The 15,618-nt window shown below is 48.6% G+C and overlaps 6 protein-coding genes across 6 annotated transcripts; 2 read left to right on the top strand and 4 right to left on the bottom strand.

Annotated features, from left to right (window-relative positions):
- Positions 1 to 287: 287 nt before the first annotated feature.
- Positions 288 to 3,469, top strand: I303_103719 (uncharacterized protein; the record flags this gene model as incomplete). The annotated part of the gene is made up of 5 exons (XM_018407053.1): positions 288 to 1,438; positions 1,506 to 2,284; positions 2,353 to 2,419; positions 2,502 to 2,660; positions 2,728 to 3,469. The coding sequence occupies 5 exons, from the start codon at positions 288 to 290 to the stop codon at positions 3,467 to 3,469; spliced, it is 2,898 nt and encodes a 965-aa protein (XP_018263861.1).
- A 423-nt stretch (positions 3,470 to 3,892) lies between these two features.
- Positions 3,893 to 6,376, bottom strand: I303_103720 (uncharacterized protein; the record flags this gene model as incomplete). Its single annotated transcript, XM_065968831.1, has 4 exons — positions 3,893 to 3,947; positions 4,001 to 4,266; positions 4,342 to 4,755; positions 4,853 to 6,376. 4 exons carry the CDS (start codon positions 6,374 to 6,376, stop codon positions 3,893 to 3,895), a joined length of 2,259 nt encoding a protein of 752 aa, XP_065824903.1.
- Positions 6,377 to 9,037: 2,661 nt separating this feature from the next.
- Positions 9,038 to 10,718, top strand: I303_103721 (uncharacterized protein; the record flags this gene model as incomplete). The annotated part of the gene is made up of 8 exons (XM_018407055.2): positions 9,038 to 9,170; positions 9,271 to 9,422; positions 9,500 to 9,657; positions 9,745 to 9,803; positions 9,877 to 10,071; positions 10,162 to 10,302; positions 10,366 to 10,492; positions 10,607 to 10,718. The coding sequence occupies 8 exons, from the start codon at positions 9,038 to 9,040 to the stop codon at positions 10,716 to 10,718; spliced, it is 1,077 nt and encodes a 358-aa protein (XP_018263863.2).
- Positions 10,719 to 10,915: 197 nt separating this feature from the next.
- Positions 10,916 to 12,289, bottom strand: I303_103722 (protein-L-isoaspartate O-methyltransferase; the record flags this gene model as incomplete). Its single annotated transcript, XM_018407056.2, has 8 exons — positions 10,916 to 10,966; positions 11,045 to 11,109; positions 11,178 to 11,226; positions 11,304 to 11,551; positions 11,645 to 11,781; positions 11,905 to 11,972; positions 12,063 to 12,116; positions 12,254 to 12,289. The coding sequence occupies 8 exons, from the start codon at positions 12,287 to 12,289 to the stop codon at positions 10,916 to 10,918; spliced, it is 708 nt and encodes a 235-aa protein (XP_018263864.2).
- A 417-nt stretch (positions 12,290 to 12,706) lies between these two features.
- On the bottom strand, positions 12,707 to 14,092 carry I303_103723 (uncharacterized protein; the record flags this gene model as incomplete). Its single annotated transcript, XM_018407057.1, has 1 exon — positions 12,707 to 14,092. One exon carries the CDS (start codon positions 14,090 to 14,092, stop codon positions 12,707 to 12,709), a length of 1,386 nt encoding a protein of 461 aa, XP_018263865.1.
- Positions 14,093 to 14,616: 524 nt separating this feature from the next.
- On the bottom strand, positions 14,617 to 15,534 carry I303_103724 (60S ribosomal protein uL16; the record flags this gene model as incomplete). Its single annotated transcript, XM_018407058.1, has 4 exons — positions 14,617 to 14,875; positions 14,954 to 15,016; positions 15,130 to 15,411; positions 15,488 to 15,534. The coding sequence occupies 4 exons, from the start codon at positions 15,532 to 15,534 to the stop codon at positions 14,617 to 14,619; spliced, it is 651 nt and encodes a 216-aa protein (XP_018263866.1).
- Between the last annotated feature and the right edge of the window lie 84 nt (positions 15,535 to 15,618).

The raw sequence follows: 15,618 nt of genomic DNA on the forward strand, positions 1-15,618 counted from the left end.
CCGGACACGCTTCGATCACGTGATACGAGATCTACCTCTCTTCCTCCACTTGAGTAGTACGCAACAGACAAGCTTAAACGGTGACCATCAACTTGACTTCAACCTGTCTATTGATCTGACCTTGCCCTCATCGACTATCTGCCCGCTCGAGTGCTTGCTTTCGCCGAGGTGTCACAGCTGAGCCCACCTGCAGGACGTGCGAGACTTCGCCTCTCCACTCGAAAGGTCTTAGAGCTGGTCGTCGTCCTCACCATCAATGCTTCTAACTTATCCCGGCAGCTGACAACATGTCATCGATGCTGGCTTTCCTCGCTTCACCTTCGGGCGCACCAGACTCTCCACCTCCCGATTCCACTGCTATTATGTCGGATACTGTGAGGGGTATGAAAAGAATGCCCCCTCCCACTATGTCTACCGTGCACCTTGACGCTGGGTCCAACGGTCAATTATATACACCGACTTCTTCTGTTTCCCAGGATAGAAATACGAGTATAAGTGCCGCTACATCAATATCGGGGCCGTCTTCACACAGTCACTCGGAGTTGCGACACGATCTCCCATCACCTATCGCCAGCTCAAGCACCCATCCACCGACATCGTCATCAACGCCGAGTAGAAGGGATCATCGATATACCTCTTCCACACCCCAGCCTCAGCCTGCTCCATCAACCACGCAAGACCTCTTCAAAATCACGCAACTCCTCTTATCCCTTGACTCTAGTACGCGGATATCTATCAGATCAAATGAAGATAAGCTCGAGAAGCTGGAAGATGCATTGGGTAACAGATTGAGAGGATTTGGCGATGTGCTGGAAAGCGTGAAAGGCTTATTGGAGGACGAGAGGTCTTCAAGAGAGGATATGAGGGTTTTGATGGAGAATCTGAGTGGACGGGTGGAGAATATCGAGAGGATCTGCAGATCGATAAGCAGAAGTCAGAGTGCGCTGTCTTGCCCTATAACAGCAAATAACGTCGACCGCGAGAGAGGAAGAAGCGATACTGGAGAAGGAAGATCGGAATCTCAATCAAATCTTGAGATGCACGGAACAAGTGATACTCGAGCAGATGGAGAAAGGAGTGGACTGAGCTTCATAGCGTGCAATCAATATGATACGTCACAAATGGACAGATATCCTTCGGTCGATGATGCTTTCACGGGCGACCACCAAGGTCAAGCGGCCGAGAATGGCGAAGAAGGGCTGTTCATGGATATTGATGGCGATAATGGATTTCAACCTGCAGATATGGATGTCGGTATCGGTATAAACCCTCAGGAGGTTATGCGATCTCCCTCCCATTCGATGTCCACTACCGTCCAGCCCCCCACTCAGATCAATGGAATCTTGATGGACGAGGCGGACCAAACAGCAAAGGACCAGGGCATGTCATCTCAGGTCGCTGCTGTCATCTCCAAGGAGATCAGGCCTACTGATCAAGGGTGAGACAATTGCGCATCCACTTTGTCGACTCGTTTGTACTGCCACTGATGTCTATGTTTGTTTCAGAGTAACACTTCTTGCAGACGACCTGAGCGAGACCCCTTCACAACCTCAAGCACCTATTTATCAAACACGATTGCGGAGAAAGTCAACTCAACCCCAGCGTCCCCAAACCGCTTCTCCAGATCTCTCGCATGCCTCTTCCTCGACTGCCGTTCAACAGGATGAAGACGATAATAGATCAACCTCGAAACCTCCTCCTAGATTGCCTTTCCCTTCTCGGGTAGCCGAGGAGCTCGCAACAAGATCGGCAACAATACCCCCCACTCAACCTAAGAAAAGGGGACGACCGAGACTCAGCCAGCCTAAGCTCGCACAATCGCTTCCTCAGGTTCAACCGATACTTGTCAATTCCGGATCATCCGCCGGATCGGCTCATGCAGCACTGCCTTCGGAAGATGACGAGGACGACTACGTCAAGACGAAAGGGAAAAGACGAAGGAAGAGCAATGCCAAATCCAAAGCGAAGAACGAAAACAAACCTAGCTCGAAAAGGAAGTCCGATACTAGCAATCTCACAAAAGCTGGTACGGCGAGAATCAGGAAATTCAAAGGTCAAGTCAGACTAGCGATAAAATGCCTTGCACCTTCCGGAGGGGAAAGGATCTCTGAAGCGAGTTGGCCGGATAAAGGGCCTAACACGGCTAAAGGGCGTCTGGAGGAGATCGTATGCGACGCTTGTAAGGGAAGATGTCATTGGAGCTGCGCGGGAATACCGGAAGACAAAGATATGTCTGATGAGACGTGGGTCTGCCCTGATTGTACTTATAGGATCGACGTTGAAGGTGAGTCGAGCCTGTTCTTTGGCCCGTGTACCACATGAGGGATCTGCCTGATACTGTCTCCCGAGCAGAAATTCCGAGGGTCTTGATCGATTGCACACAGCAGATGAGATGTATCCGATACAACTGTATCCTGCGGTACGTCCTCTGTGCGATGGTCATGATATCCCATACATGTGCCCAGTCATCGATCCCAGTGCTGAACCCCCCGCAAATTCAGGGAGAAGCGGGCCATCGAGCATGAAGAAGGTGAAGAAGAGCGATACTTCGTAGAAAAGGTCGTCGGCAGGAAAGCAATTGCTCGGGATCCTGAATCGCAGAAGCGAATCTTCGTCTACTTGGTCAAATGGGATGGCTACGAATTGTACGACTGTACTTGGTAAGCTCAAATGCTCAATGCTGGCAAAGAGGAAAGAAATAAGGCTGATCCAGGTCATTAACGACAGGGAACCGCCTGCCAATCTCGAGCACCACATTGATAAATTTTTAGCTGACTTCGATAAGGCCGCAAGGCGGACCAAGAGTGACTTGAAGATGCGAGTCTGTATCCTGCCTGAAGCTAGAAAATTCTGGGATGAGGTGACTGGCCAGCCGTTATCTGCGGATGTTGAAGAAGGAGAAGGATCCTCGGCAGGTGATGGTGATGGCGGAAATATCGGAGAGGTCGATGACTCAGAGAACACAACGACGACGCAAGAGAGTCCCGAGAAGGCGAATGCCTTGATTCTTCCCAACGAAGTCATTGGGCAGCAGATCAACCATGAGACCATCAAGAATACCACTGTACGTGATGCCACAAACGCGAATGCGAACGGAGAAGCAAACGGAAGTGGTTCAGCTGGACAGGCAGCGCTATCGCTTTCGATCGAGCAGACAGGAAAGGGTAGAACGGTCGAGCAGGAACATGTAGGAGATCCTGAAGATGAAGACTATGATGAGCTGGATGATGACCAAGCGGGTGACAATCCGGTTGCGGTCGAAGGAGGAGAATCTGCTGGAGGAACAGGACAGGAAAAGAATAACAACGATCAAAATGTACGGCAAGGAGGTAATACCGCTGGAACGCTGGATGTGAACGAGCAGGAAGGAGAGGAAGAAATGGTAGATGAGCTTCAAGATACGCCTGAAGTCGCTGACGGGGAGCAAGATAATCAAAAAAGAAGTTTCTTTGGGCTAAGCTTGTTTTAGCTCAAGATGGAAGAACATTGTACGAAAGAAGTCGGTTGTATATACTATATAAAATCTACGATGTATCATGAAGTTTACGAGGCCTTCAGTGTGTATCGATTACATGCAATCTATGCCCTGCAGTTGAGATAGATGGCCGAACAAGACGAGCGACCTGATGTGAGACGTGAACCCGGAAATGACAATGCATAATATCGAACAAAGCATGCTGAGTTATTACTACAAAAGTGTCGTGTGGCACAGAACCTTCCATGATCAGGGAGATCCACTTGGCTTCTGAATACTATACAGTAATACAATATTCACACGTTCATACAGTCCTACGGTCCAGATGACGGAGAATAGATGATAACCCCACACCTGCTTCAACCTGTCTTTGACGGATCCTCCTGATACTGCTTTGATCGCACAAGACGAGATTGTCTAGCAGATCGAGCCTCTATGAGCTAACATCCTCTCAACCACGGATGTCTCTCCACTTCATGTATCGTAGCCCGTCTCCTTGGGTCCGTGTGTAAACACCTGACCAACAGATCGTACGCTCCAGGCGGAATATGTCGTTTGATCTTGATCCTCCCATCTGCAGCCCACGTCGTGTTGGGGAATGGCGATTCCCCAGAAAGGATAATACCCAGTATGATCCCGATCGACCATATATCAGCTGGAGCAGCATGATAATGTCTTCCATTGAGTACTTCCGCAGAAGCATACGACATCGTTCCTCGGAAATGGTCGTACAGAATCGGAGGTGCATTTGGATCTTCGATGACGGCTGATCCGAAATCGATGATCTTGACCTATATGAAAATCACAATGAAGTCGGGTCAGCATACTGGCTTTGCAATGAAAAGGTCCGGTCTGGTCTCACTCACACAAAGGTTTCTATCAATGACGATATTTTCATCTTTCAAATCCCTGTGATATATACCCCTTCGATGCAAGTACCCTACACCGTCAACGATCTGCCTGAAGATAATCCGCGCTTGATCTTCCGTGAATCGCTGGTGTTCGACACATTCAAAGAGATCGTACGATGCTCTTCGAGCCATATTTGGTCTTCCTCCAGCCTTGGCGTTCTCGTCGTTCAGCGGACTAAGCTTTGACCAGTCGACCGAGTGGACAGGGGAGAACAGTAAAGCCGATCCGGGCGTTTGAGGCGGGTTGATAATCGGCACAGAGATCGGTATTGACAGAGCGGGTGTCGTACTTGGTAAGGGATTTTGCAGGACATCGGGAGCTTCGAGAGTGTGGCCTGGTTCCCAAGGATCACCGTGGAGCTCTTGTACCTATCATTACACATCAAACCTGTCAACGGACCTCCAGATTGGTACATATGGATATGAAGAGAGGACGGGATCCAGAGATTTGGCGCGCAGTACTCACAAGATAGAAGAACTCGTTATCCTCGTACAATTCTTTGAACCCGATAATACTCGGATGACGCACCCTGCTCAAAACGAAGCTCTCGACGGGTTCGCCTTCGAGCATTGCATAGTCGCACTCCTGAATCCGGTCTTTGAAGATGAACTTAACAGCGACTTCTACACCGCCGACATTCTTGTAGCCTGTCTGAATGGCTGAACAGACAAAACCGAACCCGCCAGAGCCCAGCTCATCTCGGATAACGTATCGCCTTGCGAAAGCTGGACAGAGTCTTCGACCGGCGAGGTAATGAGCTGCCACTTCGGATTTGGGCAGTTCGATGGGCGGAGGCGTGATTGACGGTGTAGGGCATTGAGAAACTGGTGCAGAAGGGTATAAGACTGGATGTAGGTGTAAGGCGTTCGTTGGAGTTGGAGCCGGTTCGAGCTCAGGGAGGAGGACGCTCTCGTTGATGTATGGTGGTGTAAATAGCTGATTATTGAGCTGAAGAGGCCTAGGCGCGTTGAGCTGATAGTGAGAAGAGAAGACATCGTGGTATCCGCCCTGAGAATGAGGGTGAGCATGAGGCGGGATCGGAAACAGGTATTCTGCACTGCCAGGGATGGGAGAAGGGGCGGACAGAGGGGAGATAGCGGGCCCTGAGAGAGGTGAAGGAGGCTCAAAGGAAGGTTGAACATCAGCCTTGACGTTGAGATTGAGATTGAGATTCAGATTGAGCCGCTCGCTCCATGACGGTTGTCTAGCTGGTGGCAGTCTGAGCAAAGGGTGTCTAGGTGGCGAACCAAGTTGGAAGGTGGCTTTGGGCTTGGAGCTGGGCTTGATTTTGCCCACGAAAGAGGAAGCATCGATCGTGCTGGGGGAGTCGAAGGTGCCTTCCTTCGCGTTTTTCTCATCGTTAGAAGCTGAGAAGGTATTTGAGCTGGAGAACAAGTCTGTGATCGGACTAGATAATTGATCGATGATTTGCACTTCATCTTCGATCTCATCCTCATAGTCAATCTCGTCATCCTCGATCAGAGCCTCATTGATCAGGTCGGAAAGGGGAAGAGCATTGGGCGTCGTTATATCTTGGTCAGGCTCGGATCCTGCGCTATAGAGCAGCCGGTTGTACGTATTCTGAGTATGAGCATTTTGTTGAGGAGTAGCGAAAGAGAGACCGTCGAACAGGTGAGTCAACTTCCGAGTAGGCGATAGGTGCGGTAGCTGCTGGGGAGGGAAAGGAAACTCCATAGCTTCGATACCGAAGGGTCCTATATGAGTCTGGACTTGGTTTGTATTAAGACCTTGAGTGTGGGATAGGGGGTTCTTGTTCATATGCGGGGGTGTTGCCGAGAGACTTGTAGGAGATAAAGTGATATTTGAAGCAAAAGTTGGTGATGTGGGAGAAGCAGGTCGGGAGGAATAAGAATATGGAGGAAGAGCTTTCGAAGTTCTTCGTAGAGGAGGCGGGAGTGAGTTGGGGTAGAAGACTGCTTGACCTATCGAAGGCGAAGACTTTCGCTTTTGTTCCCTTATAGGCGACATCCTGGTTCGATACCTTTCGCCAGCGTCAAGCTGAGATGGTCCACAACAAGGGGAGCTGAGGGTTGATATCGAGAGCGTGTTGAAGCAGGGGATCACCGGATCAGAAGTTACTTGACTGGAAGTTATATATCCCTTCGAACGAAATCGAATGTGCAGCGATTCCAAGGTAATGTGCTTGATTATAGGCCAAGGCTAGGATCAGGCACTGAGCGAGACATTCAAGATGAATGCCACCTACTCCGTCTGATGTGACAAGCCGAAGGTTCGGTATTGATAACAGGACAAGATGTAAGACCTAATACGAGCTTTCGGTTGTCTGAGTTGTGCCTACCTCAGGATCTCTGTCGGACAGCAGATATAGCTATAGCTAGATCCGGCAGATGATCGTTTGGTACGGTGACTGAAGATCTAGGGAGCGGAGTATCGTAGGGTCGAGTTTACAGATACAACGTTCGGCTTGACTTTGTTCTAGCTGCGGCGATTGTTGTACTGAATTGATTGTCAAAGTTTGTTGAACTTTCGAATTTCACGTGGGCTGAAATAGACACCCGTAACCTAATTATCGTGAATGAGGAGATGACAAGAAGCAGTATAGGTGATCGATGCGCACTTGTTGCTCCATGGATTGAGGGCGAGTCTAGGAGATTGGGCAACGTTCGTTTGTGGATAACGTTCGCTTCAGCTTAAAGATGCGAGAGTGATACAAGACCGCAGCTCCAGTATATATACATATCATTAGATTTGGGCTCACAAAGAGTGAATGGGATATGTCAGCTAGTCGAACCATATTAGCTGGTCCCGTTTGAGGTGGTCTCAGGTATGTTATTAGTAGTAAGGAGTACGAAGGAGTTAGCTAAGTCGATCAGGACCGAGGTCGGACGGTTCCCTGTAAATGACTCAGGATGTAACGTGAGGGTCAGGCAACTGCAAACCGCCATCAGCAGCTTAAGCGAAACCTCGATACTCAAACCCAGTATTGGGAGATCCTTTACTACAAAATGTCTACTGGAAATAGAATTCTAATATCCAACAGAGCGCCCCTCAGATGACGTCGTTTGCTTGATCTGTCTTGACTCATTTGTGTTCTTCGCTTGGATGGCAGAACGATCGAACGGCAAAAACTCAAGTAATACAACTTCTCATTTACAAAGGCGGATCGGTCGGTGTCCGGACAGGGTCAAGCCAAGGTAAGCCAAGTCTCTGGTCTTGTTTTTTTGAGACATCCAAAAGCACAATAGACTTCCTGAAGCATATCCAAAGAGTTTTACTCTGGTAGTCGATCGTATTATCTGGGCGATCATTTCGCGAACTGGGCTGAGACATGCATCACTAAGCCTTCTTACGTTGTTCAACTGTTGATAGAATACCTGATTGAAGACCCTCAGCGCTCACAACCTCACGAATGGATGTTCTATGAAAGGCACGGGCTTTTCCGTATACAACGATGTAGGCCGTGCTGCCATCTGGAACCGGATGCGATAAGACAGTCCACGAATAAACACCTCCCATTGAGAAACTTATTGATCTGAATAGAAAAGCAGGCTTACTTGACATATCGTTTCCCATTGCATTTCATCTCCGTGTCTTGGAGTCGGGCGTCCCCGAATAAGTGAAGTCGGTCAAAGTGGTGTAAACGAGACCATCGCTAACGGGAGCAGGTGCTGTGAATGTAGGCAGTCATTAGAGCTGGAACCATCGAAATGAGCAAGTGTCACTTTGTGATAGTGGTTAGTATTCTTGGGAAGCGATCTATACGCGAAAGGCACGGCGACGGGAGGATCCGCAACGAAACAACTGCTCTTTGTTTGTAATCCTCTTGAGATCGTTGTATTGCCCTGACATGCTCTTTTCTAGCTGTGAGCCCGCCGTCCCCCGCATGATCCTGGGCCTGATGAGCTTTCTATCCATCTGACCACTTACAGAGCCAAATGCGGTGCTCCAAAGGTTCATGCAAAGTTTCTAGGTCGGGCACCGGGCTGTCCTGGACCTGACTTACAATCTTTTCCGCTTTTCATTTCTATGATCGGCCCGATCTGCAGACGAAATCTCTTTGCAGAACCTGGCAGAACAAACTTACTGAGGATCAACAGTGGCTGACCTGACGCAAGAGTTATCTACCGTCGATCATTCATTCAGTTCACGTGAGTTGGCGTTTCCGTCTCGCAAGGGGAGATCGACGTTTTGTTTGAGTCGAATCTGAGCCTATGACGTATTTGGCTAAGGACGGATCTCCAAGACAGACCGAGTTCGGGCCAGAAGCGATCCTACCCGTTCTCAGGACATCACTTGCTGAGCTAATTCTATCATCGTCGAGGTCATGCATTACAATTTTGCATGGATAATCTGAGATTCCCTCTCGCTAAGATACCGGGCAGCGGGATTCCCTGAAAATCATTCGCGTATGCGCGTACGCGAACATTGAGAGTTTCGCATCTGATCCCGTTTCCGCGATAACCGGGAAGCGGGGGCCAAAAATAGCAGGCGCAATGTGACTTCTTTCGTTGACCGTATCTCTACATGAGCTGATCAGAGGTCAACCTCAAGACAATAGCATATCCAAGTATTAAGGTTTAACTGATATCAACGGCCAATCTCATCTGCATCGTATTGCCCCAAAAAGTCCGGTACCGGACAGTACAAGACGGGTAGCTACAAGAAAGCATGACCGCTCACCTAAACGGTCCGATAAGCGTTTCACTCAACGCTCTAAAATCCAGCCCGAAGTCCTTGCATGATGATATAGTTGCTGCACTGGGATCGGATTCTGGATGTCTAGGCATCATAGTAGTCAAAGGCAAGCCCGCATCTCCCTGCCTACACAAATTCCATCTGATATACGCGATCTAATGTGATGCCTGGACGCGGCTGAGCTGACGATATGATGCTGGATGTAGATCTGCCAACTGAATTCACTCAACTCAGAGAAAAGCTCTTCAGACTATCTCATCGCTTCGCAAACTTGCCCGACACTGTCAAAGAGGACCTGGCCAGACCTGAGACTTCGTATTGCTTTGGCTGGTCCCATGGCAAGGAGATCATGAACGGCGTGAGTCCACCGATATGACATTTCGTCAAAAGCTAGGTACATTAGCTTATATTGTTATTGTGACAAACGATTCGTAGAGACCTGATACTCAAAAGGGATCATACTATGCCAATCCTTTGATCGACCATCCCGACCTATCGGACGACCTGCGGCGGGATCACCCCGAATACTATGCTGGGAATGTATGGCCTAAAGGCATTGAGGGTTTGGAGGAATTCGAGGAGACATTCAAAGCGTATGTGCCGCGCCGTCCGATTGCGCTCGATGTCGCAAAGCCTCGCACACATGCAGAAAGTAAGCTGACAAAGGGGTGTTTCATCAGATTGGGCAAGATTATCTTCGAAGTTGGAATAGCTTTAGCAACGGCTTGCGAGACATTCGGTACGTGCTCCGCAGCTGTACCTCTATCTCGCTTTGATCGCTCTCAGCTGATTTGGACGACAATTGTGATCAGTCTCACCAGCACTGTCGAGTCGTTCCGGAAGTATCGCATCGCTGATATCGCGATCCAAGTGCAACAAAGCCAGATTACTGCATTATTATCCAGAACCCGCCTCCAATCCGAATCAATCGAAAACATTTGTCGAGACCGTACGAAACGACGCTTTGTGCGGTACGCATCTGGACCACTCGCTGCTGACGGGTCTATGTGAGCTGCTATGACGGTCAAAACATGAACGCATTGATGCGTCATCCGCTAATTTCATGCTTCTCGCTCTACTTTCTTGGTCTGCCATAGGTTCCGCAATGTATCTCTCGCAACCCTCACCTGAATCTCAACCTCAGATAGTAAGCAGTCCGAGCGATTCAACGGGCCTTTGGATATATCCTAGAAACAGCAAAGATCCCGTCAAAGTATCGATACCTGAAAATTGCCTAGGTACGCGCATCTCCCACATACTAGACACCAACTGCTTACTGACCCTGCTTGTGACGAATTTAGCATTCCAAACTGGGGAGGCGTTATCGCTGTTAACCTCCAACAAGCTGGCCGCGACTCCTCATTTCGTCAGTGGTTCAACGCAGAGTAAGGAACCGATATCGAGGGAGACCTTTGCTTTCTTCCTGCAGTACGTGTAGCTAGCCTAAAATGCTGCCTCATCGCTTCTCATTATGCCTTATTGCGGCTTGGATCATTATACTATCTGACTGAGCTGATTCTTGGACGTTGTTACCCACACCAGGCCGGATGTTGACGATATTATTGGTCCTGACGGAGAGACTTTCGGCCAATTCACGAAAAGAGTGTTGGGTCGACATTACGCTGAGAGAGCTATACTTGAAGCGGAGGATTGAAGATCTATTATACCATCATACTGCCCCGGAGGAGAAGGGGAACATTTGTTGTATACAGGTTTAAATGCAGTCATGGGATACATTCTTGGTTAGTCGCAAATACATACAACACGAGATGATTACGATGAACAAGATACAGATGGACTACAAGCTACACAATCTCGCATTCAAAACATTCTTCTCCCAAGGGTGCGAGCTTACGATGAGTCGCTTCTCCATTGCTTATCCGCATCAGTCAAGGGAACATACTATGCACCCATTCTCTTGATCAGCTTCGTTCTCAAAGGAGGGGGCCGGAGTGATGACTCAGAGCAAGCAGAACTGACCATTACTCCAAATAACTTCTTCTTGCTCACTTCGCCTGATCGCGACTTATCAATTTGCCAGATATCTACATAGCGAACCCTTGCGAGTCAGATAATCGGGACTCCCTGAGGAGATTCGACCGAAGATACATACCTTGCGATCCTTCGCCAACTGGTATAAACATCCTTCCTGGTTGAGCCAGCTAAGAAGCAGACATCTCTCTTATCAGCTCAAGCAGGAATACATTCGGCTAACATGATGTGCAGGGTTTCTGTTCACCTGATCCACTAGAGGTTGAGGTATTTCCGGAGCAGCGGCTCCTACGTGAATTATACTAAATGGAGCATGTCTAGGAGACCCTTTCCTACCATCTCCACAAATCATTATCACACCGCTCTCGTCGTCCCCAGAGGCGAGGGGCACACCGTCTTTTCGGAGATTGCTGATCGAGAGGTCAACGAGTCCTTGAATATGGTCTATACCTACTACCTTAGCTTGAGGGGCGAGATGGTGCAGAACGGCAGTCACTAAACAAATGATCCACTGACTTTTCAGCGTTGACGTGATGTTGATGTTGAAGCTCAATGTATCCAAAGAAGCACGGGAGAGATGAGACTTACGGTATCCTGATCCACTACCTACATCCAAGATCGCTCCGGTATGAGGTGAGTTGGCGAGAGGTAAGAACGATAAGAGGTTCTCGCATGCGTGCGCGTGCATATGCGGAGCTGAAATTGTAGCGCCGAATCCGATCCGTCTACGAGCGATTGGCGAGAAATTATCAGATTATCAGCATAGGTAAGATGTCTGTCAGATGGCATATACTACAGATCCATGGAGGAAGATTTCACAAAGCATGAATTGACTTGACTTGACTCACTGAGGTGAATCTTCATAGGCGTACGATTGATCAGGAACATAGTTCTTCCTATCCACTTTACGCATAGCCTAAATCACACCTCGAGACATCAGTACGAATGAAAAGAGGGTTTTGGCTGAAGATTGGAGAGGTGGAATGTAATCAAGCCCAAAGCCCACCTCTGCTATTTGAGGGGACGTTATCAAGCCGTTCTTTACCATCTTATCGATAAGCTATATGACCCATAATTTGTGCTGTCAGCGAAATATACAATGGCCCAATACATGATTGGAGCTGGATTTGGCATCGAAAGTGCAGATGAAGTGGAAGCCGAGAGCGAAATTGCCAAAGTGTGATTAAAGATACTTACATCCCCATTGCTCTTCCCGCTTGACATCCACGCCATACCGGATAACCTCCTGAAAGGTATGAAAGGCGAAATGGCGGAATCAGGTGAAGTAAGATTATCCAATGGACTAAAGCGCAAGTTCGGGTGATTGGTATGTTAGCTGTGTCGTGTTTCGAGTCTTGGATGCTTTTCGCTTGTTATTAGTTTGAAATACTGGAACAGCGTGAAAACTTTTGTCGTACAACGAAGCAGCGTAGTGATTGCTGTAACACCATGAGAGGTGCGACGAAGATATTGTCTTTCTTTCCCCGCTCGCGAAAACGTCATTACCCCACTCAAACAGCGGATTTGACCGTTTTTCGAGCCGAGTCCTCAGTAGGAGAACCTGCTCTATGCTGGAAGAAGCCCCATATAAGTTACGCAAATGCATATGTTTTTGGTGACTAGGCGATTTACAGATATTCACCTAACAGCTCACACCAAATCAGGCGGCTCTTCCTCCAGCATCAATGATGCAGAACCACTACTATCAGCAATACTGATCCCAGATACGTCCCCCAACTCACAGCAGAACTGTGTCGGCGGAGTCCTCAGTCCCGCGGAGGAATACATACTAGATCCTAATGAGCTGAGGTCATCTAGACATATAGGGGTATATGAACCTGGGTGATCCGATACGTCTATACCGCTCTCTCTGTCTTTCACGTAATGGTCATAAGCGGACTCGGAAAGGGATGCCCATTCTGTTGAGAGTGTGTATGCTACGGGAATACCGTTGATGGATGAAGGTTGGAATTCTTCGTCTGTGTCTTCTTGCCTAGCGCCACCATTTCGGTGACCCCCTGCGTTTTCGTCTTCTCCTCCAGAGTCAAGCTCAAGATCGGTATCTGACACCGTTGCAGATTGAGACCTAGGGTTAGGCTCAGGCTCGGGGGTATACACCCTAACGTTGAGAAAACGATACCTCAACGGCATTTCCGCAAATCGCTTCAATCTCTCTATGACTTCTCTATCCCTCTTTCCTCGCCATTGGGGTCGGGTTTTCAAGGCGTCGTTGATAAGTTCGGAATCTTGTTCACTGTTCACACTGACGACGTGGCCGTGCCCGTGCCGTTGGCCTTGGCCTTGGCCTTCACCATGACTGTCTTGAGATCCTTTAGTGGCATCGTAAGGGCAATACTGGCTCTCTCCTGGGGGATGCATATTACGTAGACTTGCTATTGTGGCATTCGATAACCTCTGGAAGAGATATGCGAAGTCCTCGAATGGTAAATTGGGTGAAAAAGGTTGATCCCTACTAGACCCCAGCGTTGACTCCGACTTCGACTTTGATTCGGGGTTGGACTGGTACTTCGAGATCGAATTGGTATATCTCTGCATCTCATCCATTAGATCCTGCGAGAATCGGAATTGAAATCCATTTCCATATCCATATCCGTGCCCGGGGTCGCATGGATTTGAGGACGGTGGCGGTGAGGGTGAAGGCGGATGATCATTGTCATTACAGTGTACGTCTGCAGAAACGCTGAATGCGTGAGAAGATTGACGACAAGTAGATCCATATAACCGAGTAGACTTGACCCGTCCTCGATTCGCTAGGACGGTACCGTCGGAAGATACGTGGACGTTGAGGTAGAGAATCGATAGTGCCCTATCGATGATGCCGAGGCCAGATCCTCTTTCGCCTTCTCCCTCGGACACTGAAGGTCTTCTTGAATGCGATTTTGCTATTGATTCTGGAATTGAGTTTGATTTTGGTTTTGATTGTGATTTAGGGGCGGGGGCGGTCCGGAAAGGGGTCAGACCCGGTACGGATTCTGCATCGGACGAAGTTGAGCTGAGACTGATGCTTCTCGCCATTTTTGTCGTTTACCGCCAAGTCTATTGTAGAGGAATAACGAGCTAAAGACGTAAGACAGCAGTCGTCAGATTTAGAGCGCGCTCGTAGCAAGAGTCAGTAGTCAGCACGTCTTGAATTGCGTTGATCACTGCTTCTGTTCCTACGCTGCAAGGGCTGAAGAAGGGATGGAATGGGTCTCATTCGCCTTCGAGCGGATCAAAGGAGGATACTTGAACCATGGTACACCCGTGGCTAAGACTGCTGGTTGAGCTTTGTTTTCGGAGAAATTTAGGGTTGTCTGCAAACCGACTCGAAGTTATTTCATTTCAATTATGAATGATAGATTGTAGGCACAGTCAGTTTTCGCTTTCAATGTCTAATTGTCGCTCATGATCCGCTCCACGACATGAAAAGTTCGTCTTTTGCGCAGCTGCGAGATAGATCCCAAGTTGATGCATGATGACATGACAAAAACCTGTCTCAATGGTACAACATCTCCCTAAACTTCCTTACTGCTTAACTAAGTCTAAGTGTAAAGATTCGCTTAAGCTCGTTGAGCAGTTCGGAGGTTTTGGAGGAGGTTACCCTTGGGCTTGAGGAATTGGACGTAGGCACCATCGTTGACGACTTGCTTTTGGGCCTTGATGGCCTCGTAGTCGGCTCGGTCGAGAGGAGTGAAACCCCACTTCTTGGAGACGATGATCTTTTGTCTTCCGGGGAACTTGTATCGGGCTCTTCGGAGGGCTTCGATGATGACGGCCTTGTTGGAGTCTCTGCATCGGATGGACATGATGACTTGACCGCTGCGATGATACGTTGATATCAGCATTTTGGCAAGAGGTGGAGACGGAGATACGCGTAGTATTCGAGATTGTACTTACATGTTGACTCGAGCGACGGAACCGTAAGGTTTACCCCAAGCACCTCTCATACCTTGTTGCAATCTGGAGTGAGTAAAGAAGACCAAGTCAGTGCGATGTAACTTGTGATACTCTTGAAGTAGATTCGGTGAGACTTGGTGTGAGTTGTTAAGCGAAAAATAGGCAACCGGACTCACCTATCCGCACCGGCACATGACAACATCTTGTTGATTCGGATAACGTGGAAGGGGTGGACTCTGACTCTCATGTGGAAAGCTTCTTTACCGGCGGTCTTGACGATGTACTTGTTGGCACAGATTCGCGCGGCTTCGAGGGCTTCCGATGAAAGTTGCTCATACTCGTCAGAGACTAAATGGCAACAGAATGGGAAGTCGTCGACGGAGGCCTTCTTTCTACCCAAATCGAAGATTCTGATCTTGGGGTCGGGGACACCTCGGTTGTATCGAGATTTAGGGAAGCTATCCACATAGTAAAAATCAAATCAGAACGATCCTCCTCCTCAATATGTAATTGGGATTCTAATCGCCTACTCACGGCTTGTTTTTACAGTATCTGTAACATCTAGCTGGTCGTCTACCCATTTTGACTGACTAGTAGTTCAACACGACGAGTCAGCTCCGTCTCGTCTCTCACACAACCTGACGTTTCCTGATCCGACGTCTATT

The sequence above is a fragment of the Kwoniella dejecticola genome, chromosome 4 (assembly GCF_000512565.2).
Source record: "Kwoniella dejecticola CBS 10117 chromosome 4, complete sequence".
In the NCBI taxonomy this organism is placed as follows: Eukaryota; Fungi; Basidiomycota; class Tremellomycetes; order Tremellales; family Cryptococcaceae; genus Kwoniella; species Kwoniella dejecticola.